Below are 27,492 nucleotides of genomic sequence, written 5' to 3'. Positions count from 1 at the left end.
GATGACTTTTCTGGTTTCACAGACAAACATGGCTCCTGACTTCTTTAGCATATGTATCAGTGCTAATAGAAGTTAGAACTCTCAGGAACCGTACTCAAATGTAGATCCCACATTCGATTGGAAATCTTTTTTCTTTTGAGGTAGTATTTTATGAGTGTTTCAATGTCCACTAATATATAGCTATATATATAGATTAAACATCATCTATATAAATGCCAATCTATCAGACAGTCCCTGAGGTGACAAGGTAATCTCGGTTGAGAACCCTGATTTCTAAAGGAATTTTATACCTGGTTAGTTTAAACATACACACATACATATTAGTTCTTATAATGAAAGCCTATTTGTATTGCCTTTAGTTAAGTCTACAAACCAGATTTACAACATGTTAAAAGTAATATTTATCCTATAAAAATATACTGTATTTCCTATATTTATATACATTACTATAATCACATACAATAATTATAATGATTACTGCAGGTAAATACTTTTCTACCACATGTTTGGCTATCTAAACACACACCTTTTGTGAACATGGCAGTTTCAGAGACAGGCAGTCTTTGACTTGATGATGAAAACTAATTTGAAGAATTGAAAAGAAATTCAAAATATACATACCGCATACAAATATATAATATAGGGATTGAATGACATTTATATTGCATTTGAACACAATGGGATACAGACATATTCTTTGTAGTGTGTTAATGCTTTATATTGAATATGTCTGTATCCTATTGCGTTCATACCACCATAAACTCAATGAAGACACAATTCAATGCATATATCTACATAAAACAGCCATTTTTTATCAGTCTACATCTTCTGCAATATTCATGTTAATTTTTGGCAAAATACTCATTTGACATTAGCTTTTTGTATGGAGATCATCGGGTAACAGGAGAAAGCGCTTAAATTGCATTAATCAGTCCTTTCTAAATGGCGCCATGTTGTTGACATTTTGTAACGTCACAAAGAGTTAATGTCATGATTTCGTTTGATTCTCGCACTTATTCATCCACCGAGCCATTTTTCACTGTGTTTGCAGTGATAGTGTCAGACCCCTGTGACAACTTTACTGTGGTGGCTGTACCAGGTCCCTGTGCTAAGTTTACAGTACAAGCAGTAGGTCCCTGAGGTGACTATAGTAAGGTGATGTTGTAAGGCCCCTGTGGTAGCTGTATAGCGAGTGACAAGAAACTTCATAGTGAGGGCGATGTTGTCAGACCCCTGTGATTATGATAGTGATAGCGACAGGAAATTTTATAGTGAGGGCATGATTACAGGCCCCTGTGGTAACTATAGTGATAGTGATGGGTAACTTAATTGTGACAGTGAGGTTTTCGGGCCTCTTTGACCCTAGTGTCAAACATGATGTGACATTTTTACTTGAAAATAATTCTATATCAGTACTCAAAACTGTAAATAGAAGTTTGATAACTGTTTACTAGAAGGACCAACAGGAAATGTATACAACAATGAACACCAAAATGTCAGTACTTATAAAAATATGTATGAATACTGAAAAAATTTGACATTTGTTCTGTTGACAAAATCTATCTTGTGATAGGATATCGATGTTCGCATCAATGTATTTACAATAACATTAATTACACATCGAAGTCTACACAGTTTTATACTTGATAATGCATATAAATTTATATTTACAGAATAGAGTCACAGACATAACAAATAAACAAATGATTTGTTTGGAATAAGGCATATTATTTAATGGAAAATGTGAAGGAATGTGAATTTATAAGTACTGATACATTCTTAACTTCCTAATTCAAAAACATCTTAGAAAGCAGCTGAATTGTAAAAATCAGGGCGCCATTACCAAGTTGATGAAATATTTTGGCTAATCTTAAAAGTGTCAGGAATAAGTAGACTAAGAATAATTTCTTATGTTGTTTTCTCGACTAAAAATTAAACCAATTATCGAAAAAAAATATCAAATTAATTTGAAAATTTCATGAAAGTATACTTGTGTTACAAGAGCTAGAAATCAAACCTAGGATTTATATAAAGAAAACAAAAAGAAAAAGAAAAAACTTGATCATTTCGCATATGAATGTTTCAAATGATATAAATTCACAAAAAATGAAAGTAGATTTTGGAAATAGACAATGACAAAAACATTAATCTCCATTCCCATAATAGATACATCACAAGAAGACAGCACATTCCCACAACTGTTAAACTCCTCACTTATGACCTGTCACAAGGAACAACAAAGAACATGTATATTAATATATTCACTGCAACATCAGTTTATCCTTAACCAATATTTTGGTCAAAGGATAACACAACCCGTAAAGTATACATTTTTAGGGCGTATCAGTATATAAAAAGAAGTCCCTTACTTTTTCAAAAGGCCAGCCGTTTAAATGGTACCATAATCAGGTGCTTCATATGTACTTTTTAATTGTGCCTCATCAACTGGCCACCAAATATGTATAAACAAGCACTACATACATAACATATACATAACTGGTACAAATATTAACTAAATTTTTTCAAAATCCTTTATCAATCAAAACACAGACCTATATGTAATTAAACTCGCTGTCACAAACCTTTCCCAAATTATGCTTTGAAGAATGACTTATCCTTTCAGAATTCGTTTAACAAATAAATCGCTGGTACAAAATTTTACAACAAGTATCATCACTCTTGTTAGCAGGGATCAATGGAAGTACTTTGGGATTTCACAGCTGGAGAACAAGAGCTCCACAAGTTGGAGCATGATACACCCATCACTGGAAAAGCTACTACAAGAAAATGTAGCTGAGTTAATGGGCGTATAAAAACCCCTAATATATGTTGAACATAACTGCTTCTTGTTGTAGTAAAAGTAGTAGAGGAATTGAATAAGAAATAGAAAACTTCCTGCATTTTCTACAAAATGACCATATTTGGCAGTAAATAGGGCACAACTCTGGTAAAAATAATCACAAAACTCTGTAACATGAACTCTCGAGTCATTGTGAAATAAAAAATTTGGATCAAGTTTCGTAAAAAGACGCTGATAAAGAAAGACTACAGAGTGTTAATAAGGAAAAGTTAATGAAAGGACAGACCGACAAACATACAGACAGCGCAGTGTATACCATAATATATATTTTTGGCGGGCATAACAAAAACGAATGCCTAAAGAAAGTCAAGTGACACATCACATGTTCTGGTCATATCCATCTATCAGCTTCTGTCTCGTAAGGAAAAAGGCACATGAAATATTCTCGGTGAGAGGGGTTTCCCATTTCTCGAATTACAACAGGATTTTTGTTTTGTACCTTTTCCTATATATTCTACCTGAATACAGCAAAGAAAGACCCCCCCCCCCCCCCCCCCCCTTCCGCCACCAAACAATAGCAGCAGTATTTCAGTAAACCAATGACAGGAAGGGGGTTGGGGATAATGATATTCCAGGCCTGAGAATAGTAAAGCTTAGGGCTACTGACCAATATATTGCTTTTGATATTATAAGGTACATTTAAATCTCATAACTTATTAAAATATTCAACATATTGGTAAACAGCATGCAATGAGAGGTAAAGCACTTAATAATTATGGAATTAAACATTATTCTGAAAAAAAAAAAACAAATAGAATGTATACCAGCAACACCATTAAGAACACTAAATCACCTTAAACTTTGTATATAATTCATATATTTACAAAGAGTTGACACTCCATGTAATCTCTTGATACAATAATTACTGTATTTATCCTGTAATAATCCCTAGCAAGTCGGGGCTGGGGGTAACACATATATGATACACAGTGACTCAATGTAGAGGACAGGCTTATTGTAAGATTATGGTATAATACATGCTTGCATTTTCTAAAGTACTACTAACAATAGAAATGATTGGGTTTATAATTATCAGGAAAACCCTGTTTCTGGATTTACAATGATCATTTTCACTGTATACAATCTTCTCCAGGTGAGAAAAAAAGGCTTGGTCTCACTTTTTGGAAAGCTGACCTGCTTCGAACATAAAGAAGCAGACAGTATTTTGCCTTGACTTGGGAATTTACTGCGTTTAGATATCATTCCATTATTTTAAGTTCTAAGCTATTGCCGAGATAGATATCAACATAGCAAGACATTGAAACTACAGTGGACACAATGAGACAAAATACCTCTATGTAACTATCCGTCAGGCTGTTTATGAGTCCGTTTTCAAAATTCCAGACCAAACATTTCCTCCTGGAGTAGACTGTATAAAGTGACCACTTCGGAGAGTAAAGCACAATTTTTGTTTGATTGGTTTATTCATCTTTCTATCTTAAAGGGGCATTCCGTAGTTGAAATGAGTTTATGCTATAAAAACAGAGTCAACAGGAATCTTATATTTTTCTCAACTTGTAAAAGTTAAAAACCAAAAAACCGTAATACAACACTCAAAGCCCGAAGATAACCAAAAATTCTTAATAAAATTAAATTTTTTTGAAAATGTGACTTTGACCCGAAGTGTGAAAAATAATCGCCACCAACGACTATTAATACGAGCATGGGCAGACAAGTTTACGAACAAAAACAAAAATGGAGTACACGGCTCCCTGAGTTAGTGATTAGTTAATGGGTCAATCGGCAAGAAAATAAAGAAACAACAAGATAGCGAACCCCATAAAAAATCTTAGAAATATTGGCAAATGTTTTTTGATATTCGATTCTTAACTCATTAACCAGCTATGCATATTACCTTATCATAAGTAATTGGTGTATAACAGGCTATAATTGGGGTTTATAATCACCTGCAATCACTCGCTTCACTATGCTGTGAAATTTTTACCGAACTGGTGTGATTTTTACATAACTAGTGTGATTTTTAGCAAACTGATGGTGTCACGTGATATCTTAATGAAGCGTAGGAGGCTTGGCTGAATATTCTAGTTCGGAAGCTTAGTGGCAGAGTTTTGCAGATTTTCTGTATAAGTATGATATTCATTCCGTCACAGTTATTCATAAATATAACTGTAAAACTACTTTTGTTCATAAATCTTATAAACTGATGTACAACACATGTCTGGCCTTTGAACAAAGGAATGCCCCTTTAACCATTTAATTAATGGCTTAAAAAAGTTGTTTACGAATGTCAACTACACATGTACATGTACTTCAATAGAATTTTACAAAATAGAATTTTACAAAATGATTCTATTTGGAATATAGCTCATTATAATTTAAGTAAGATTTTTTCTTGTTAAAAAAACAAGAGGCCCATGGGGCCTGTATCGCTCACCTGGTTGGATTAGACAAAATGTCAAAATAATATTCAGGTTCAATTTGTTTTATTTGTCAATCTCAAACAATGCTATATATAGTTATAGTGTGGGGATCTCAACTGCTTTAAAGAAATAACGAAGTCCAGATTTTGAAAGACCTCAAGAATTGTTTTTAGAACATGCATTCATCACTTTATGACTAGTAGCGATTTAAATGAATTACGTTTATTTCCCTATGGGGCCCTGCCCATTTGGCCCCTTGCGGGTCAAAGTCATCATTAATGCAAAATCTGTTTCGCTTCCCCGAAGATGTTTCTGACCAAATTGGGTTAAAATCCATGCATAACTTTATGACAAGCAGCGATTTAAATGCATTATCTCTATTTCCTCTATTGGGCCCCACCCCTTTGGCCCCTTTGGGGTCCGAGTCACCATTTATGCAATATCTGTTCCCCTTCCCCCAAGGATATTCCTGACCAAATTGGGTTCAAATCCATTCATAACTTTATGACTAGTAGCAATTTAAAGGAATTGCCTCAATTTCCCCTATTGGGCCCCGCCTCTCCAGCCTTTTAGGGGCCAGAGTCACCATTTATGCAAAATCTGATCCCCTTCTGCCAAGGATGTTTCAGACCAAATTAAGTTCAATTCCATTCATAACTTTATGACAGGCAGCGATTTAAATGCATTATCTCTATTTCCTCTATTTGGCCCCACCCCTTTGGCCCCTTTGGGGTCGGAGTCACCATTTATGCAATATCTGTTCCCCTTCCCCCAAGGATATTCCTGACCAAATTGGGTTCAAATCCATTCATAACTTCATGACTAGTAGCAATTTAAAGGAATTACCTCTATTTCCCCTATTGGGGCCCCGCCCCTTTGGCTCCTCTGGGGTCAGAGTCACCATTTATGCAATATCTGTTCCCCTTCTCCCAAGGACATTCCAGACTAAATTGGGTTCAAATCCATTCATAACTTTATGACTAGTAGCGATTTAAAGAAGTTACCTCTATTTCCTCTATTCGGCCCCAACCCCTTTGGCCCCTTGGAGGTCAGTCACCATTTATGTAAAATCAGCTCCCTTTCCCCAGGGATGTTTCTGACTAAATTAGGTTGAAATCCATCAATAACTTTATGACAAGTAGCGATTTAAAGAAATTACCTGTATTTCTCCTATTTGAACCTGCAACTTTGGCCTCTTTGGGGTCAGAACGTCATTAATACAAAACCTGTAACCTATTCCCCAACGATGTTTCTGAACAAATTTGGTTAAAATCCACTCAGTATTTTATGACTAGTAGTGATTTAAAGCAAATGTTGGTGGACGACGGATGACGGATGCCACGCCATGGCATAAGCTCACCAGACCTTCGGTCCAGGTTAGCTAAAAACAGATGATAATTACTTTGACCATATTATTTAGGTTCCATAATAACCGGTAAACTGTGAATATTAATACACTATATATATTTTATACCTTACACTAAATAGCAGACTATGCCCCAAACAAAGTGGTGTTTTGGGCTAAGTTGATACTGTAATAATCATTTTGATAATTTCTCCAATTAGTTTATATATAACTCATGCTGTACTTAATAATACTTAATAACTTTTCACATTCATGTTAAAAACATTAACTTTTACAAACTCTGTAGATTTCAAACAGTTTGAGAAGAGATCCGTTCAAATGGCTGATATTGTAGAGACAATATAACAAAACAAGTTTTTTCTCTCATATCTTTGGTACATTATTGAACGAAGCATAGTAATATATTGCTTCATACTTCTCCACGCGACGTTTTTTCTGTCTCTGCCTTTTCTGTAAGAGAGGACATCTGTACAACTGTGGTAGACTTAGGATTTCTATCTTGTTTTATGTTGGTTTTCTCCTGGGGGCAGCAGGTATCCGGATGACAGGCCTTGTCAGGTCCGCACTGTAATCGACAGGGACAGTTGCTACCCTCTTCAGCCTTTAATATATAATACAATAAAAACATCTTAAGCAAAGTACTGTAAGTACTGTAAAGGAACATCATTGTTTTATGCAAAAACAGTAACTTTTTTAGTTTAAAGTTCATAAATTGACTGATAAAGATTTAGGAATTCATTGCAAATAATACAAAAAGTTCAGCGCTGTTTTGATAGGATTCTGTAAGGTCCCTAATGAAATTGAAGTAAGCTGATATATATTGGATGGATACAAATACAAGAGATCCCAGAGGGGTCTTGGTTCCCACCATCAATTGATCTAAGTTTGTTCTTTGAAAGATGGTTCTTTTCTCTTCTTTTCTCTCCTTTTCACTTTAAACTTTGCTTTTAACATTATTTACTTACTAAACACTCATAAGGAACTTGAATGTATGTCAAATTAAAGATGACGGCCTGTCGGCCATATTGGATTTCAGATGCGGCTCAAAATTCTTACAGCACAACCGGGTCCCATATATATATGGAGAACCAATGTGTCTGAGTTTGATAAATTTTTGTATGCAGCCTCATTATCAGTAAGATGTAGGACAAAGTTCGACAATGGGAATTATTTCGGCAATGACTTACAGAGTTATTGGCCTTTGTAATATTATTACACTGTATTAGTGAACATGAGAAAAATGTTAACTGCAGTATTTCATTAAAAAATTTGAAAAATACAAATAAAATACTTTAAATGTTGGAATTTTCATAAATTTTCTAGTAATAACAAACTACAACTATCAAAATCCAAGATGGCTGCCTGTCGGCCATATTATTAACACATCTGTCCCAAAATGCAATTTACATAACTAGGACTCAATTGCTCGGTTTCAGAATAGAAGTCGTTTGTATCAATATAGACCAATTGACCCCTTTTGGCCCCGCCCCTCAGGCCCCAGGGGGGCCAGCCCCATCATTTGTACAATTTTGAATCCTCATCCCATAGTGATGCTACCAGGCAAATATGAGCGATATCCATTGCTCGGTTTCAGAGAAGAAGTCGTTTATATCAATATAGCCCAATTGACCCCTTTTGGCCCCGCCCCACAGGCCCCTGGCGGGCCAGCCCCATCATTTGTACAATTTTGAATCCTCATCCCTTGGTGATGCTACCAGGCAAATATGAGCGACATCCATTGCTCGGTTTCAGAGAAGAAATCATTTATATCAATATAGCCCAATTGACCCCTTTTGGCCCCGCCCCTCAGGCCCCTGGGGGGCCAGCCCCATCATTTGTACAATTTTGAATCCTCATCCTATAGTGATGCTACAGGGCAAATATGAGCGATATTCCTTCGGACCAGGTGAGCTAAAAATTAATTCAAACACTTCCAAGATCATTTAAAACCCTAGTCTCACCTATTAGAAATTTCTAAAATGTATATCACAGAATAATATTCAGGGTCCATTCTCTTCAAAAACAGACAATTGAATTGAAAATTTGGTCATGAATTCGGTATTTTGCTAATTATTTCAAAATACTTCCAGGAAAATGAATGAAAAATATTTTTCATATGACCTCTATACACACCAAAGATTACTATATTGGGTTCACTCTCTCGTAAAAACATCAATTTCTGGTCCACTATTGGCCATTTCGGTAATTCAACCCTGACGACAATCGGGCCACGAATCGCGAATGATTAATAAATTTAATTTAAAATACAGTGTACTTTTCGGTCAAATAATCCCCTTATATTTTACATATGATACAGTTGGGCATAGAAGAGCACATATTTGGTCCAATTCTCTGAAAATAATGTCAATTTAAGCCCCATTTTTCTTCATTTCTGTATTTCCAAGTCTGTTTCAGTAAATACTCTAATCGCTTTTCTGTTCGTATATTCTCGTCTTAGCCGAAATAAAAACAAGCATTTTTAACATAACAACTGCCAACCACAGGAATCCATAAATGTTGATATCATCGGAATATAGCCGTAGTTATCTGTCACTTCGATTGTAAACCCCATGCCAAAGTCATGGAAGAATCAGCCAATCAAATTTGTAAAACTTTTGATTTCCTTAATCTAGCAGTTACCTTCCTTACAACAGTAATATGGTCTAAGTATCGGCTACAACAAGCAACCCCATGCACATAACAGTTCACAGTACACAGATTATCAGTGAAGAAATCTTACCTCCCCAAACTCAGGCTGTATTGTGCAGGAGTGGATCCCGACTCTGTGGAACACATTTTTGACTTTCATGGCTATGGCATCACATTCCTCAACATCCTCGGTTTGCATTGGTATGTGTATAGATGCAATCAGTTTGTTACCACTTAGCTGCCATACATGGAATTCGTGTATTTCTGTTACACCCTCAATCTACAAAAGTTTTAATCAACTTTAGTTTTAATCAACTTTAAAAGAGTAAAATATACATGGAAATATCTCTTGGACCAATTAATGGTCGAAAAACAGAATAGAGAAGACAAAAAAAAATTTAGGCAGCTAGAGATGGTGAAATAGAATTTTCATTCTATCCAGATGTTGTCAAAAGTTAAAAGCATTATGAGAAGAACATTTTGGACCCCCATCCGCTGTCAAGCTGTATATTGCCATACAATACTGAGTGAAACCAAGGGCAGTAACTCAGTTTTACTCTGGTAAATCAGAATCTAGAAAGAATGTTCATATATACATATTTCCTACAGTAATAGACACTGGTGGTTAGCTGTTAAAGATGATATTGTGGAACCTTGCCCAGACTACCTTTTTGATTTTCTTTTCTATTTCCTTCATTTGTATGTGATCTGGCACAGCTTGTAGAAGTATATAACCAGATTCTTTCACTGAAACAAAAATAAAAACAAATCAATATATGCACATCAGGTCTCGCATATTTCTGAATTCATAATTTGCTTGAAAATATGACAAATTTGTAATTTTTTTTATTTATTATTTATTCACTGACTAAAATGAGCTGTGAGCAATAAAATGGATTTCTCTGTAATAATACAAGATGCCCAAATGAAATGGTCTATTGCATGGACAAAAGTCAAAATTGTACTTGAAAATAACATGCAATTGTGAGAGAAAATGGGCTGACATATCAACTTAATGATCTTTGAAATTAGTGATATTTATACATAAGAAACTTTAGTGGCACATTATGTTTCTTGCTTAAAATTTCAAATTCATAATTATTTATTGCACTTATTTTAGTTATGTAAAACTTCAACTGAATGCCATAAAACATGACAGACAGTCAGGTAGTCTGAACTTCTCATACTTTGTGAAAATTAGCAGACTACTTACATAATGGTATTGTTGTAACAAGGATGATTATAACCATGGCAATGCTGAAAAAATTAACAAAAATATTACAAACAGAAAATAAATAATTCAAATAAAGCGCAAATTTTGTATTGGTAGTCTGCCTCCTTTTTCTAAAACTTCCTCCAAGAACTGTTTTTCATTACAAATTGATTAAAGAAGGTGGAATTAATTATTTTGTTTGTACAAACATCATAGAACAGACTATTCCAATTTGTAAGCTGATATGAGTAGGCTTATGGCGGTTTAATCTAACGTGACAAATAAGACCAGTGATTTCGATTAAAAGTTGTTATGAAGCTTTGATAAGTTAAGATTTCTATTGTCGTATGCTGAATATTCTTCTACCTCTTTTTTCTAAAATGAACCTCAAATACATACCTGCTCACTATACACAAGTGTCCACTTTATGTACAAATTTACATAATACATAGATATATTTTTAGATATCATTCAAACTAGATTTACCTCATAGCGGGATCCACATAATACTTCCAGTCATCTTCTACAAACCAGATGACCAATCCGGACACCACAACCACCACTGACCCCAGAGCATCTCCCAGTACATGTAGAAATACTCCCCTCATGTTCAGCTGAGCACTGGATGGACCAGCTATATAAAAAATAAATTATAAAAAGCGGTGATGAAAGAGCATCCTTTTTAATATCAGGATTTCCTGTGGGCACTACTAATACAAGAGGCCCAGAGGGCCTGTATCGCTCACCTGGTTTTCATGAGATATGAAACAAGAATGATGCTTAAGTATATTTGTGTCGCTGATAATGCTATGTCAATATATCATAGGCATTTTATATGGGTACGTGACCCAAAAGCATGCTACCAGGCAAATATGAGCTATATCCATTGCTAAGCTTTAGAGAAGTTGTTCATATCAATTTAGCCAAATTGACCCCTTTTGGCCCCGCCCCTCAGACCCCCGGAGGGTCAGCCCCATCATTTGTACAATTTTAAATCCCCACCCCATAGGTATGCTACCAGGCAAATATGAGTGATATCCATTGCTCAGTTTCAGACAAGAAGTGGTTTATATCAGTATAGCCAAATCGACTCCTTTTGGCCCCACCCCAGAGGCCCCCAGGGGGTCAGACCCATCATTTGTACAATTTTGAGTCCCCTACCCATAGGGATGCTTCTGACTAAATTAGTTTCAATGCCGATCAGCGGTTATGAAGAAGAAGTCAAATAAGTCAATTGTTGACGGACGGACAATGGACGGACGACGGACACCATGGTATGGCATAAGCTCACCTTGGTCCTTTGGACCAGGTGAGCTAATAATACTGTATATTATATAAGACACATTTGAAATTCTTTTTATGTTTAGCTTTGTTATAAGATGGCTTTGTTTGTTAGATTTACTACCCCATGGATGGACAGGTAATTCTGAGATGGAGTCTCCAAGTAGCAGCTGGTGGCTACCATACTGAACAACATATAGGAGGCCTGTCACATGCCAACCAGAGCAATGGAGGTAAAGTTTCCTGCCCTAAGAATACCACCATGACAGCACAGACCGACCTGTTTCTCAATCTTCCCCGGAGAGACTAGTCATCAGGGATCTTCACTGGAGGCTATAATAAAGACTGACACTGATTTAAGTGAGGGATGTATCGCGGCCCTGATTTAAGTGAGGGATGTATCATGGCCCTGATTTAAGTGAGGGATGTATCATGGCCCTGATTTAAGTGAGGGATGTATCGCGGCTCTGATTTAACTGAGGGATGTGTCATGGCCCTGATTTAAGTGAGGGATGTATCATGGCCCTGATTTAACTGAGGGATGTATCATGGCCCTGATTTAAGTGAGGGATGTATCATGGCCCTGATTTAAGTGAGGGATGTATCATGGCCCTGATTTAAGTGAGGGATGTGTCATGGCCCTGATTTAAGTGAGGGATGTATCGCGGCCCTGATTTAAGTGAGGGATGTATCATGGCCCTGATTTAAGTGAGGGATGTATCATGGCCCTGATTTAAGTGAGGGATGTATCATGGCCCTGATTTAACTGAGGGATGTATCATGGCCCTGATTTAAGTGAGGGATGTATCGCGGCCCTGATTTAACTGAGGGATGTATCATGGCCCTGATTTAAGTGAGGGATGTATCATGGCCCTGATTTAAGTGAGGGATGTATCATGGCCCTGATTTAAGTGAGGGATGTGTCATGGCCCTGAGTTAAGTAAGGGATGTATCGCGGCCCTGATTTAACTGAGGGATGTATCATGGCCCTGATTTAAGTGAGGGATGTGTCATGGCCCTGATTTAACTGAGGGATGTATCATGGCCCTGATTTAAGTGAGGGATGTATCATGGCCCTGATTTAACTGAGGGATGTATCATGGCCCTGATTTAAGTGAGGGATGTATCATGGCCCTGATTTAAGTGAGGGATGTATCATGGCCCTGATTTAACTGAGGGATGTATCATGGCCCTGATTTAACTGAGAGATGTATCATGGCCCTGATTTAAGTGAGGGATGTATCGCAACCCTGATTTAACTGAGGGATGTATCATGGCCCTGATTTAAGTGAGGGATGTATCATGGCCCTGATTTAAGTGAGAGATGTATCATGGCCCTGATTTAACTGAGGGATGTATCATGGCCCTGATTTAAGTGAGGGATGTGTCATGGCCCTGATTTAACTAGGATGTGTCATGCCTGATTTAAGTGAGGTGTTCATGGCCCTGATTTAAGCTGAGGGATTGTCATAGCGCCTGATTTAACTGACGGATGGTATCGGGCCCTGATTTAACTGAGGGATGTATCGCGGCCCTGATTTAACTGAGGGATGTATCATGGCCCTGATTTAAGTGAGGGATGTATCATGGCCCTGATTTAACTGTGGGATGTATCATCGCCCTGATTTAAGTGAGGGATGTGTCATAGCCCTGATTTAACTGACGGATGTATCGCGGCCCTGATTTAACTGAGAGACGTATCACGGCCCTGATTTAAGTGAGGGATGTATCATGGCCCTGATTTAAGTGAGGGATGTATCATGGCCCTGATTTAAGTGAGAGATGTATCATGGCCCTGATTTAACTGAGGGATGTATCATGGCCCTGATTTAAGTGAGGGATGTGTCATGGCCCTGATTTAACTGAGGGTTGTATCATGGCCCTGATTTAAGTGAGGGATGTGTCATAGCCCTGATTTAACTGACGGATGTATCGCGGCCCTGATTTAACTGAGAGATGTATCGCGGCCCTGATTTAACTGAGGGATGTGTCATGGCCCTGATTTAACTGTGGGATGTATCATGGCCCTGATTTAAGTGAGGGATGTGTCATAGCCCTGATTTAACTGACGGATGTATCGCGGCCCTGATTTAACTGAGAGACGTATCACGGCCCTGATTTAAGTGAGGGATGTATTATGGCCCTGATTTAACTGAGGGATGTATCATGGCCCTGATTTAAGTGAGGGATGTATCGCGGCCCTGATTTAAGTGAGGGATGTGTCATAGCCCTGATTTAACTGACGGATGTATCGCGGCCCTGATTTAACTGAGAGATGTATCGCGGCCCTGATTTAACTGAGGGATGGGTCCATGGCCCTGAATTTAACTGAGGGATGTATCATGACCCTGATTTGAAGTGAGGGATGTATCGCGGGGAATGGCCCTGATTTAAGTGAAGGATGTATCATGGCCTGATTTAACTGAGGAATGCTATCATGGCCCTGATTTAACTGAGGGAAATGTATCATGGCCCTGATTTAACTGAGGGATGTTATCGCGCCCTGATTTAACTGAGGGATGTATCATGGCCCTGATTTAATGAGGGATGTATCGCGGCCCTGATTTAACTAGGATGTATCTGGCCCTGATTTAACTGAGGGATGTATCATGGCCCTGATTTAAGTGAGGGATGTATCATGGCCCTGATTTGAGTGAGGGATGTATCATGGCCCTGATTTAAGTGAGGGATGTATCATGGCCCTGATTTAACTGAGGGATGTGTCATGGCCCTGATTTAAGTGAGGGATGTATCGCGGCCCTGATTTAACTGAGGGATGTGTCATGGCCCTGATTTAACTGAGGGATGTATCGCGGCCCTGATTTAACTGAGGGATGTATCGCGGCCCTGATTTAAGTGAGGATGTATCATGGCCCTGATTTAACTGAGGGATGTATCATGGCCCTGATTTAACTGAGGGATGTGTCATGGCCCTGATTTAAGTGAGGGATGTGTCATGGCCCTGAGTTAAGTGAGGGATGTATCATGGCCCTGATTTAACTGAGGGATGTGTCATGGCCCTGATTTAAGTGAGGGATGAGGGATTGGTACAGCAGTGTATTAAAGTTTATATTCAAAATTCCTTACACAATTGATCAACAGAAAATTGAAATCGCATGGCCCAAGTCATTTTTCCATAGACCCATTTTGTAAACACATATTTTTGAAAGTAGCAGAACTGTGTCACGCAAATGCTTGCATCATACAATTCATACTCACTCAAATGTTTGAAGCCAATAGCGCACTGTACTCAGCAAAACACCTTGATTGTAAGCTCTGGTTTCATATGATCGTTGGTCAGAAAATATAATATGGGAATGTTGTTTACATGACTGCCCTGCAGGTAGGGCGTAAGAATTGTACCTGCTGCCCCCATTGCATGATCGTAAGAGGCGACTAAACTTGGGATCTTATCTTTTCTCTTCTTTCTTAACAACTTTTCTTCTTCCTAATGTCTCCCTTGACAATGCCTCACTTTTGGCCTTTTGTTGAGCGTTCGCTCCTGTGAGGAAGGCTTTGGGTTCTGTTCCCTGGCCGAGACATACCAGAGTCTTTAAAAATGGTAGTTGCTGCTCCTGCTTAGCGCTCAGCAAATTAGGAGTGGGACGACTGGTTCGCCCGTTGTCAGTATAATGTGACCGGGTGGGTTGTGCTGTTGGGTGTCTTTGGCAGTATGCTTCAGTGAGGTAGCACTCTAAATCAGCAAAAGATCCGGCCTATCACAAGGAGACTTAACACAAACATACCGCAGCCTCCCAAAACACACATACGCACTCATCACACGCATACATATCGCACGCACGGGAGGCCGTCCTTAAATGACCTTAGCTGTTAAAAGGACGTTAAACAAAGTAAACCAAACCAAATGTTTACATGACTTGTCATGTATGTCAGGACTCAAACTTTTCATAGCCAATTGGGCCAACACTTAGAAATTTTGCATAGACAGACCAGGTTATCTATAGCCTCCAGCCATTGGACCACCTTTACTTTCGAACACTGGTACAGAGACCATTTACAGGGCTCAAAGTGGATATTTTTACCAGGTGGCCTTTTTTTATACCAAGTCATAAAATCTAGGCGCTAATTGGAAAATTAAGTCACCCAGCCAAGTTGTCTTATCTTTAGAAAAAAAAATCTTTTAATTCTTTAATACGGCATAACATCTCGCTGTAACTTTTTCAAATCTAAACCTCATTTTAGCATTTACTGCAGCCTTTGAAAGATTAACCAAATTGCAAATTTTCACAATTTTTAAGTGGCCATGCAGACGCCTTATAGGTCAATAACTGGTCGCCAATGGTGAATTTAAGGCGCCATGGCCACTAAAATAGGCACCACTTGTGCTATGTATTAACACTATGATAAGTATAAGCTCTCACCATGATCAGTGTCAATATCTATAGATAAAATAGACATGTTGGATATATGACATGTGTGATTCATTTTGGGCCCAATAGTGTCTCCGTTAGCTATCGAGACCCCGTCCTTCTTCATCAGGGATTCCTCCTCTTGTTTGTTTATTTCGTGTGAGTGACCATGTCCTCCTTTGTGTGAGTGACCATGTCCTTCTTTGTGTGAGTGACCATGTCCTCCTCCGTGTGAGTGACCATGTCCTCCTCCGTGTGAATGCCCTCCTCCTCCATGTGAGTGACCTATGAAAACAGACAAATGAATATTGAACAATTAGGCAATTAGAAGGCTTGATAACAAAGGCCCAGAGGGCCTGCATCACTCACCTTGATATTTCAGTAATTATGGCAAAACTATTTCAAGGGGCACCACCACTCTTGCCTGGGGGTCAGTGTCACCATTTATGCAAAATCTCTTCTCTCTCTCACCCCCCCCCCCCCCCCTCCCCAAAAAGTTTATGTAAGCTTGGAGCTCATAAATGTTTATAATGCTGTGTGATGACATAGAGTTTCCTCTTACAGTCAATTTAAAGAAAATAAGAAGCAATTTGGTATTCCCTCATTACAAACCCAGAATAATCAAATTATGTTCATCAAGTATTTACAAGAATGATTTTAAGCAAAGTTTTGTGCGATTAAATCTTTGCTAGTGTCATTTTTATACATTGATTTTGGAACCTCCTTGACATCCTTTTTGGTCAAATTTTTTCATGCGCAAAATATAATGATAAAAAGTTTTTTATGACTAGAAGCTATTTAAAGCAAATGTTGATGAATCACAGACGCCGCACCATGAAATAAGCTTGTGAGTTTAAAACTGCAATAGGAAACCTTTATGAACAAGAGGCCCAAAGGGCCTTAACGGTCACCTTAGATTTGAAATATTTCAGTTAATTTAATTGACCCTTTTTGGCCCCACCCATCAGCCCCTAGGGGTCAGTCAGGGCCAACATGTGCATGTCATCAAACTGTCTTCCCATGCTGATAATGTGAACCAAGTTAGAAAGAATTCCAATTGAAATCAAACAAATTAGAGTCAAAAATGTGATTTCCATATATAAACTATAGTAAATTTTACCCCCTCCCCAGGGGCAAACATGAGACCCAAGGGTCATGAAATTCACAATTTTGGTAAAGTACCTTAAGAGCCTTCCATTTATGAAGAGTATTTGATTCCATCAAATCTGAGAGTAGATATGAAGATTTTTGAAATTGCAGTCAATTTGACCATTTTTAGCCCCGCCCATTAGCCCCTGGGGGTCAGTCAGGGCCAACATGTGCATGCCATCAAACTGTCATCCAATGCTGATAATGTTAATCAAGTTAGAATGAATTCCAATCGAAATCAAACAAATTTTAGCCAAAAATGTGATTTCACTATATAAACTATAATAAAGTTTACCCCCTCCCCAGGGGCAAACTTGAAACCCCTGGGTCATGAAATTCACAATTTTGGTAAAGCACCTTAAGACCCTTCCATTTATGAAGAGTGTTTGATTCCACCATATCTGAGAGTAGAGAAGAAGATTTTTGAAATTTTAGTCAATTTGACCCATTTTAGCCCCGCCCCTCAGGCCCCTGGGGGGTGGGGACCATATAATTCACAATTTTGGTTGACCTTTAGCCATAGAAGCTTCCAGCCAAATTTCATTGAATTTGGTTTAGAGGTTTTGGAGAAGAAGTCGAAAATGTAAACTGTTTACGGACGCACGACGACGGACAAAAGGGGATTAGAATAGGTCACTTGAGACTTTGTCTCAGGTGACCTAAAAAGCATACATATCATATCTAATATGCCAAATGGAAGTGAAGTTGTAAAGAAAACCAAAAATGTTTACTAGGTAATACTTGTAAAATAGATAAGACAATTTGATGAATGGTTCGCTAAACAATATTTAACCATGTCAGCATCTACAGTAGATGTTAGCTTTCAAGATGCACATAATTTTAAACACTGATTCATAAAAATATTAATTTAAATTTCTTATCCTTTAAATATTTACAAATTTCTAGACATAATCTTGCATATATATATTATATGTATTAAAATGTCCTAAGGCGCTTTATGTCTGATCCAATTCCTATGAAATTTTTAAGTTGGTGCCTGGCTACTTGAGTAGTTCCTTACCATGTTCATGAAAGAGTATCAATCCAATTATATTTACAAGGAGACCCAGTCCTCCAACAATGAGCATCAATTTCGGATCATCTATCTGCTCTACATCGACCAGACGCTTGAGTGCCTCGACAAGGATGGAGAAACAGAGAGCGACTAGAAACACTGCGTTGATCATAGCACCCAGTACCTCAGCTCTCACCCAGCCATATGTATTCTTCTCGGTTGTCCACTTGGAAATCTAAAAATTAAGAATAGAGTATTTACTCGCTTCAAACCCCTATAACATATCAGTCATAGTATTGATACGATGCAGTAAAACATTTACCATATTTTCAATATTTTTTATGCTCATGTATATTAGAACTTTATTCTTAAAGGGGCATTTCTTCGTTGGAATAATGCTTATGTCATCAAAATTAAACTTATGGAAAATGTATTTTTTCCAAGCAGTGAACATTATGAACTTAACATTAATGAAGCAGTTTTACTCTAAAGGCCCATGCTACCCAGTATTTGTATATGATATGACTTTTTCTTGTTCATGTCACATTAATTTCATTACATGTAGGCACAGACACTCATATAATCATCGACTCATATAATCATCGACTCATATAATCATCGACTCATATAATCATCGTTTGGACATCAAAAGAAATTGTGCATGTTTCTGCTGTCTGAAAGAAGGAATGCCCCTTTAAATAATTCAATGTTGTAAGTAACACACTTTTTCATTGGTTTATTTGTTCTGTACATCAAAAGGGCCGCAGACATGATTATCTCATATTTCCTCATGTTTCAATAATGATATACACAAAAGACAAGGGCCCATATTCATGAAAGTACACTCATGCTCAAGTATATATTCTGTGCTTAGGCTCAAATACCTTTGGTGATATCAGTTTTATGTTTCTTCAATGGTTTGAAGGAATTTTGGCAATACTTCAAATTAAGATGGAATATCATGTTTGATGTTTATGTTCTTCTAAACTGCGATTTCATGACTTTAACCAGTTTAAAGGAAATTTTGTTGAGCAAAGATTTCGTGTTTAGCATGAGAATGTTTTCATGAAACAAGCTCAGATTTTACAAAAATATATTGGCTTTAGCAACTTTTTCAAACAATCATCAGTCACTATCTTATACAAATACCAATCTAATCAAAATCCAGACGGTCATTCATCTAACTACATCACATAAGGGGTCACGTCAGGATGACCTTTTGGATTAAGTGAATTCCCTATGGCCGAAATAGCATAACTAGAGTGCATGGCTTGGATAATCTGTCCCAAGTCATTTCATCCAATGAGTATGCTATATACATGTATGCTGTACTGAAATGGTTAGCTTCAGATGCATGATGTGACAAATGGGTGAGATTGATGACATGGAAAAATTGTCAATTCGACCCGAAAGTGAATTATTGAGGTAACCAAGGTCCATCCTGACATGACCCCTTATGCTATGTGATTAGATGTTTATGTAACGTAGTGAGAAAAATCATCTAGATTTTAATCAGATTGATACACATACGAACATTGCTGACCATTAATGTGCCATCTGCCAATCATATAACACTATATACATACCCGAACTGCTGCGAATCCAACTATTAGTGAAACAACATCTGATAACATGTGGAATGAGTCGGCGACAAGAGCGATGGAATTTGTCACGTAACCAACAATAATCTCAACCAAGAAGAAGGAGGCCGTCATCGACATCATGGTCAACAGTCGACACGTCTTCCCTGAATATCGACCCATTCTCTAGAAAAATAAAAGTTTCAGCTACACACGGACAATCACTAACATTGTGATGGCAGATTTAGTTTAAAGTTAATTAAATCTAAACAAGAGGCCCAGAGGGCCTGTATCGCTCACCTGGATTTCATGAGATATGAAACAAGAATGATGATTAAGTATATTTGTCACTGGTATTGCTATGTCAATATATCATAGGCATTTTATATGGGTACGTGAGGATTTGATGTAAAAAAATGCATTAATCCATGAAATAAAATTAACTTTTGGCACAACCCCATAGGGATGCTACCACACAAATGTGAGTGATATCCATTGCTTAGTTTCAGAAAAGAAGTTTTTTAAACCAATTGACCCCTTTTGACCCCGCCTTCTGCACCCCGGGGGGAGTGGGGGTCAGTTCCTTCCTTTATAAAATTTTGAATCCCTACCCAAAAGGATGCTACCAGGCAAATATGAGCGATATCTCTTGCTTAGTTTCAGAGAAGTTGTTCATATCAATATAGCCCAATTGACCACATTTGGTCCCGCCCCTCAGGCCCCTGGGGGGTCAGCTCCATCATTTGTACAATTTTTAATCCCCACCTCATAGTGATGCTACCAGGCAAATATGAGCGATATCCATTGCTTGGTTTCAGAGAAGAAGTTGTTTATATAAAGAGAGCCAAATTGACCCCTTTTGGCCCCGCCCCTCAGACCCCATGGGGGGCAGCCCCACCATTTGTACAATTTTGAATCCCCACTCCATAGGGATGCTACCAGGTAAATATGAGTGATATCCATTGCTTAGTTTCAGAGCAGAAGTCGTTTATATATATCAATTCTGTAAAACTGACCCCTTTTGGCCCCGCCCCTCAGACCCCAGGGGGTCAGCCCCGTCATTTGTACAATTTCAAATTCCTACCCCAAGGTGATGCTACCAGTAAAATATGAGAGATATCCATTGTTTGGTTCCAGAGAAGAAGTCAATTATATGAATATAGCCCGATTGACCATATTTGGCCCCGCCCCTCAGGCCCCTGGGGGGGTCAGTCCCATCATTTGTACAATTTTAAATCCCAACCCCATAGTGATGCTACCAGGCAAATATGAGTGACAGGCATTGCTCGGTTTCAGAGAAGAAGTCGTTTATATCAATATAGCCAAATTGACCACATTCGGCCCCACCCCTCAGGCCCCTGGGGGGTCAGCCCCATCATTTGTACAATTTTGAATCCCCACCCCATAATGATGCTACCAGGCAAATATGAGCGATAGCCATTGCTTGGTTTCAGAGAAGAAGTCGTTTATATCAATATAGCCAGATTGACCACATTTGGCCCCACCCCTCAGGCCCCTGGGGGGTCAGCCCCATCATTTGTACAATTTTGAATCCCCACCCCATAGTGATGCTACCAGGCAAATATGAGTGATAGCCATTGCTTGGTTTCAGAGAAGTCGTTTATATCAATAGCGCAAAAATGACCCCTTTTGGCCCCGCCCCAGAGGCCCCCAGGGGGTCAGCCCAATCATTTGTACAATTCTGAGTCCCCTACCCATAGGGATGCTTTTTACCAAATTTGGTCAAATTCTGATGTGTGGTTATGAAGAAGAAGTCAATTGTTGACAGACGGACGGACGACGGACGACGGACGACAGACGACGGACGACGGACGCAACGGTATGGCATAAGCTCACCTTGGTCCTTCGGACCAGGTGAGCTAAAAATATGATGATACACATTCCATTTCAATTACACAATAATGTTTATGTGAAAGTGATGCGTGCTGATCTTCATTTAACGTAAAACAAAAATATAATAAAAATTTAATGAAATTTTAATGCAAGTAAAAACAAATGTTACATTTATACAAGAGGCCCAGAGGGCCTGTATCGCTCACCTGGTTTCATGAGATATGAAACAAGAATGATGCTTAAGTATATTTGTCGCTGGTATTGCTATGTCAATATATATCATAAGCATTTTATATGGGTACATGTACATTGGTTTTATTTTAATACTAAAATGCCAAAAGGTACATTAATCCATGAAATGAAATTGACTTTTGGCGCGACCCCATAGGGATGCTACCACACAAATGTGAGTGATATCCATAGCTTAGTTTCAGAGAAGATCTTGTATAGACCAATTGGCCCCTTTTGACCCTGCCCTCTGCCCCCTGGGGTCAGCTCCTTCCTTTATACAATTTTGAATCCCTACCCCAATAGGATGCTAATAGTCAAATATGAGCTGTTTCAGAGAAGTTGTTCATATCAATTTAGCCAAATTGACCCATTTTGGCCCAGCCCCTCAGCCTCCAGGGGGTCGGCCCCATCATTTGTACAATTTTGAATCCTTAACCAAAGTGAATGCTACCAGTCACATATTAAAGATATCCATTGCTTATTTTCAGAGAAAAAGTTGTTTATATCAATTTTGCCAAAATAACCCCTTTTGGCCCCACCTCTTAGGTCCCCTGGGGTCAGCCCTGTCATTTGTACAATTTTGAATCCCTACCCTAGGGTGTTGCTACCAGGCAAATATGAGTGATATCCATTGCTTAGTTTCAGAGAAGAAGTCGTTAATATCAATATAGCTATATTGACCCATTTTTGCCCCGCCTCACAGGCCCCTAGGGGGTCAGCACCACCATTTGTACAATTTTGAATCCCCACCCCATAGTGATTGCTTCGAGGCAAATAGGAGCAATATCCTTTGCTCGGTTTCAGAGAAGAAGTCGTTAATATCAATACAGCAAAATTGACCCCTCTTGGCCCCGCCCCTCGGGCCCCCCGGGGGTCAGCCACACCATTTGTACAATTTTGAATCCCCACCCCATATTGTTGCTACCAGGCAAATATGAGCAATATCGTTTGTTCGGTTTCAGAGAAGAAGTTGTTTATATCAATATAGCCCAAATGACCACATTTGGCCCCGCCCTTCCGGCCCCTGGGTTCAGCCCCATCATTTGTACAATTTTGAATCCCCACCCCAAAGTGATGCTACCAGGCAAATATGAGGGATATCCTTTGCTTGGTTCCAGAGAAGTAGTTTATATCAATATAGCTATATTGACCCATTTTTGCCTCGCCCCTCAGGCCCCTAGGGGGTCAGTCCCATCATTTGTACAATTTTGAATCCCCACCCCAAAGTTATGCTACCAGGCAAATATGAGTGATATCCTTTGCTCTGTTCCAGAGAAGAAGTCGTTTATATCAATATGGTAGCTATATTGACCCATTTTTGCCTCGCCCCTCAGGCACCTAGGGGGTCAGCACCACCATTTGTACAATTTTGAATCCCCACCCCATAGTGATGCTTCCAGACAAATATGAGCCATATCCATTGCTTGGTTTCAGAGAAGAAGTCGTTTATATCAATATAGCCAGATTGACCACATTTGGCCCCACCCCTCAGGCCCCTGGGGGGTCAGCCCCATCATTTGTACAATTTTGAATCCCCACCCCATAGTGATGCTACCAGGCAAATATGAGTGATAGCCATTGCTTGGTTTCAGAGAAGTCGTTTATATCAATAGCGCAAAAATGACCCCTTTTGGCCCCGCCCCAGAGGCCCCCAGGGGGTCAGCCCAATCATTTGTACAATTCTGAGTCCCCTACCCATAGGGATGCTTTTTACCAAATTTGGTCAAATTCTGATGTGTGGTTATGAAGAAGAAGTCAATTGTTGACAGACGGACGGACGACGGACGACAGACGATGGACGACGGACGCAACGGTATGGCATAAGCTCACCTTGGTCCTTCGGACCAGGTGAGCTAAAAATATGATGATACACATTCCATTTCAATTACACAATAATGTTTATGTGAAAGTGATGCGTGCTGATCTTCATTTAACGTAAAACAAAAATATAATAATGAAATTTTAATGCAAGTAAAAACAAATGTTACATTTATATAACTGAAATCTGAACTCCTTTCACTATCATATTTTAAAGTTTAAGCTGTTGTGCAAGTTTCTTGTATATCATTATGTGTGTGTGTGTGTACTGTCCTATTACAAATATAAATGTGTGTATTTTTAGTAGCTATCTACCGGTATCTGAACTTCGAATATCTATCAAAGGAAATATTATGTTAACGATTAAGTTCTTATTCTATTACAGATGTATTGAGTAAAATGTGTCAACCAAGGGAAGCATGGGGTTTGTAAAGGAATAACCTGTTGCCCAATTCTCTTTAAGCCTTTGATTTTATCAAATATTTTGGAATGAAACAATTTTAACCAATTTATACCTTAATTATACTAATATATATTCAATATTCATCGACTTAAATACCAAAGACTTCCAATATTAAGCGGTGCTTATACTAGCATTAAGCAAGCTTAAGGATATGCTTCAAAGAACCCGACTGTTAGGACTCCGTCAAAATGTCAGACAGATGTACAGCTGTCCACAGTATTCTCTTGTTTAAAAAAGTTTTCTATTTTCTTACAAATACCAAATCATAACCAATAATTGGCAATAAATGCATTTACAATCTCAGATTGGCTCGCATATTTTTACACGCTGACATAAATTATGTAGCCTATCATACAAAAATTATTAGTTATTACATTTTACACAAGTTACGGAAGCGTACATTGCAAGTTATTCAAGAGTGGACGTCAATGATATGATACATCACAGGTGCCGGACTTGTTTTATAAATATACTATATGTTATTATTTTATAAAACGAGTCAGGCACCTGTGGATACGTGTACTACGCATACATAGGCCTAGGTCCTAGAGGTCAACCCCAGAACAGCTGATTTCAAAGTCTCAGCCAAATTTCACTGAATTTTTAGGCTTCAGATATTTTAAGTCTAATGCACGTGTCTTATCTGAGCATGTGGTACTAGTTAATCTAAATCAAAATTTGAGTACCACATATGGAAGCCAAAAAGTTTTTTTTTTTTTTTTTTTTTTAAATTTTTTTAATTTTTCAAGATTTTTTTCATAAATACAAAACATTAGACACATATATGCACACACATTCTCACACTTACACCCACAGTAACTATAATCCTTATTCATGATTCAATAACATCATCATCATCATATCATCATCATATATAATCAAACATCATCATCATCATCATCATCATCATCATATCAGCATCATCATCATCCTACTCCTCCTCATCATCATTGCCACATTGGTTCATCATCATCATCATCACCCTCATCACCATCCATTCATCATCATCATCAAAAGAATCACACTTAATCATCATCATCATCATCATCATCATCTATCATGATATCATCATCCATACTTAAATTATTATCATTTTTTTCATCACAATAAAACATCATTGTCCTTATCATCACACAAAAAACATCTTCATCACGATTATTTTAAGCTTGAACCGCAAGCCTCACATCTACTTACATCATTTACATATTAACACACATACATAACCTATCCTAAATTTATACAGAGTGAGAAAGAAGCAGACAGACTTACCATCACACAGACAAGACAGACAGACACACACATAGACACAGACAGACGCACCATTACACAGACACACACACACATAGACACACCATCACACAAGACAAACAGACACATGCACAGACAGACGCATACTCGGACACACCATCACACAGAGAACGCACACACATAGACAGACTTGTAACACGACAGAAGCATGGGAGAAAATTTCTTTAAATGGTAAAAATAAAAAGTATTGGAAAGGAGCTAGAACAGGCGATGTCAGTCTTTGGGGACCTAAAGCTATATATGCAAAGAGGAAACTAACTATCTTTTTCAGATGACTATAAATCTAGGACAGGTTTCCATTTCTTCCAATTGAGTTAAAATTGCCTTTTAATTTTCTCACTTTTACTGTAATTTATATATTGATGAATAAAAAAAAATTTATATTCAATATTTATCGACTTAAATACCACAGACTTCCAATATTAAGTGGTGCTTATACTAGCATTAAGCAAGCTTAAGGATATGCTTCAAAGAACCCGACTGTTAGGACTCCGTCAAAATGTCAGACAGATGTACAGCTGTCCACAGTATTCTCTTGTTTAAAAAAGTTTTCTATTTTCTTACAAATACCAAATCATAACCAATAATTGGCAATAAATGCATTTACAATCTCAGATTGGCTCGCATATTTTTACACGCTGACATAAATTATATAGCCTATCATACAAAAATTATTAGTTATTACATATTACACAAGTTACGGAAGCGTACATTGTAAGTTATTCAAGAGTGGACGTCAATGATATGATACATCACAGGTGCCGGACTTGTTTTATAAATATACTATATGTTATTATTTTATAAAACGAGTCAGGCACCTGTGGATACGTGTACTACGCATACATAGGCCTAGGTCCTAGAGGTCAACCCCAGAACAGCTGATTTCAAAGTCTCAGCCAAATTTCACTGAATTTTTAGGCTTCAGATATTTTAAGTCTAATGCTTATCTGAGCATGTGGTACTCAAAATTTGAGTACCACATATGGAAGCCAAAAAGTTTGGAACTGGTGTTCCCGACAAGCCCACAGGTACTTGGGGTACGTACTGTAAGGAATTATATTTGTATATATATACTAGATCTATATAGCCTCGTATATTAATATATAAAATCTCTATTTTATATAGTAATACGAGGCTATATAGTATAAGACTTATATATACAAATATAATTCCTTACCCCAAGTATCTGTGGGCAAGCCTGAAAAAAAAACATTTAAAATAGATTGACGAATGCACAATAATTTTCCAATATTCAAATTCATAATCAAGATATATCAACTCAGGTTGAACTACAGCTTTCAAACAATATGCAATAAGAGATGCATTGATAGCCTATTATGTTAGTTATTACTATCACATATGACGTCGATAATCTAGTCATCCATCAGAGGCGACAACTTGTGGAACTCAATATCTGCATTCGGTGACCTGCATCCTTACGTGTGTGTTAGCCTACGAAATACGAAGGCTTTGGGACCTTGAACTCGGGTCGATAGTGCATGACACTGTCCAGGAAGTGCTGTGCGCAGGTGAAGAGAAACTACATTCTAATAACAACTCATGATCATAAACTAGGACGCCGACTGTGCCCATGCCGATGTAGCATGTTGGCCTACTTTGCATGTACCGTGACAGTCGGGCTCACTAATTACCGACAAGAACCGACAGGAACTAGATTTACCGACAAGAGCCTACAAGAAGTTAGAATTACCGACAAGAAGCCGACAAGATAGAAACTGAATTACAAAATCGTTTTTATTTATTAATGCAATGTTTTATTTGTTATTTCTTGCATTTTTATTTTTTTGTGGTCGGTTGTAATATAATGTTGCAGACACGAACTTTTACCGACAAGAAAGAAAACTGTTTCAGTGTTGCCAGTGAAATATAGAAATTTCTACCACAATATGTTAAAAAAATCCTCGTCCGAAAAAGCTCCCCCCCCCCCCCCCCC

At 38.0% G+C, this 27,492-nt stretch overlaps 1 protein-coding gene across 2 annotated transcripts; it reads right to left on the bottom strand.

The window, feature by feature from the left end:
- Positions 1-6,304: 6,304 nt before the first annotated feature.
- LOC117336260 (zinc transporter 1-like) lies at positions 6,305-27,153 on the bottom strand. Of its 2 annotated transcripts, none has more exons than XM_033896741.1 (9): positions 26,979-27,153; positions 19,871-20,050; positions 18,291-18,519; positions 16,133-16,405; positions 10,956-11,103; positions 10,470-10,513; positions 9,924-10,003; positions 9,348-9,536; positions 6,305-7,208 (listed from the first exon to the last, which is right to left on the bottom strand). In XM_033896741.1, exons 2-9 carry the CDS (start codon positions 20,045-20,047, stop codon positions 7,017-7,019), a joined length of 1,332 nt encoding a protein of 443 aa, XP_033752632.1. In that variant the 5' UTR covers positions 20,048-20,050; positions 26,979-27,153; the 3' UTR covers positions 6,305-7,016. The 2 variants fall into 2 exon arrangements, with proteins under 2 accessions (XP_033752632.1, XP_033752631.1); XM_033896740.1 differs by having other exon boundaries at positions 26,890-26,991.
- Positions 27,154-27,492: the final 339 nt, after the last annotated feature.

Source organism: Pecten maximus, chromosome 10 (assembly GCF_902652985.1).
Source record: "Pecten maximus chromosome 10, xPecMax1.1, whole genome shotgun sequence".
NCBI lineage: Eukaryota > Metazoa > Mollusca > Bivalvia > Pectinida > Pectinidae > Pecten > Pecten maximus.
Note: the sequence above shows the minus strand (reverse complement) of the source record. Positions and strands in the feature narration are given on the sequence as shown.

What these genes read in the sequence shown, in the direction of transcription:
- LOC117336260 (XM_033896740.1), bottom strand. Translation starts at nt 26,919, where the DNA reads ATGACTAGATTATCGACGTCATATGTGATA. An exon ending in AGATATTGACACTGATCATG is followed by an intron (nt 11,104 to 16,132) that starts GTGAGAGCTTAT and finishes TTTTTTATATAG; the next exon opens with CTGGTCCATCCAGTGCTCAG. An exon ending in TAGAAAAGAAAATCAAAAAG is followed by an intron (nt 9,537 to 9,923) that starts GTAGTCTGGGCA and finishes AAACTTTTGTAG; the next exon opens with ATTGAGGGTGTAACAGAAAT.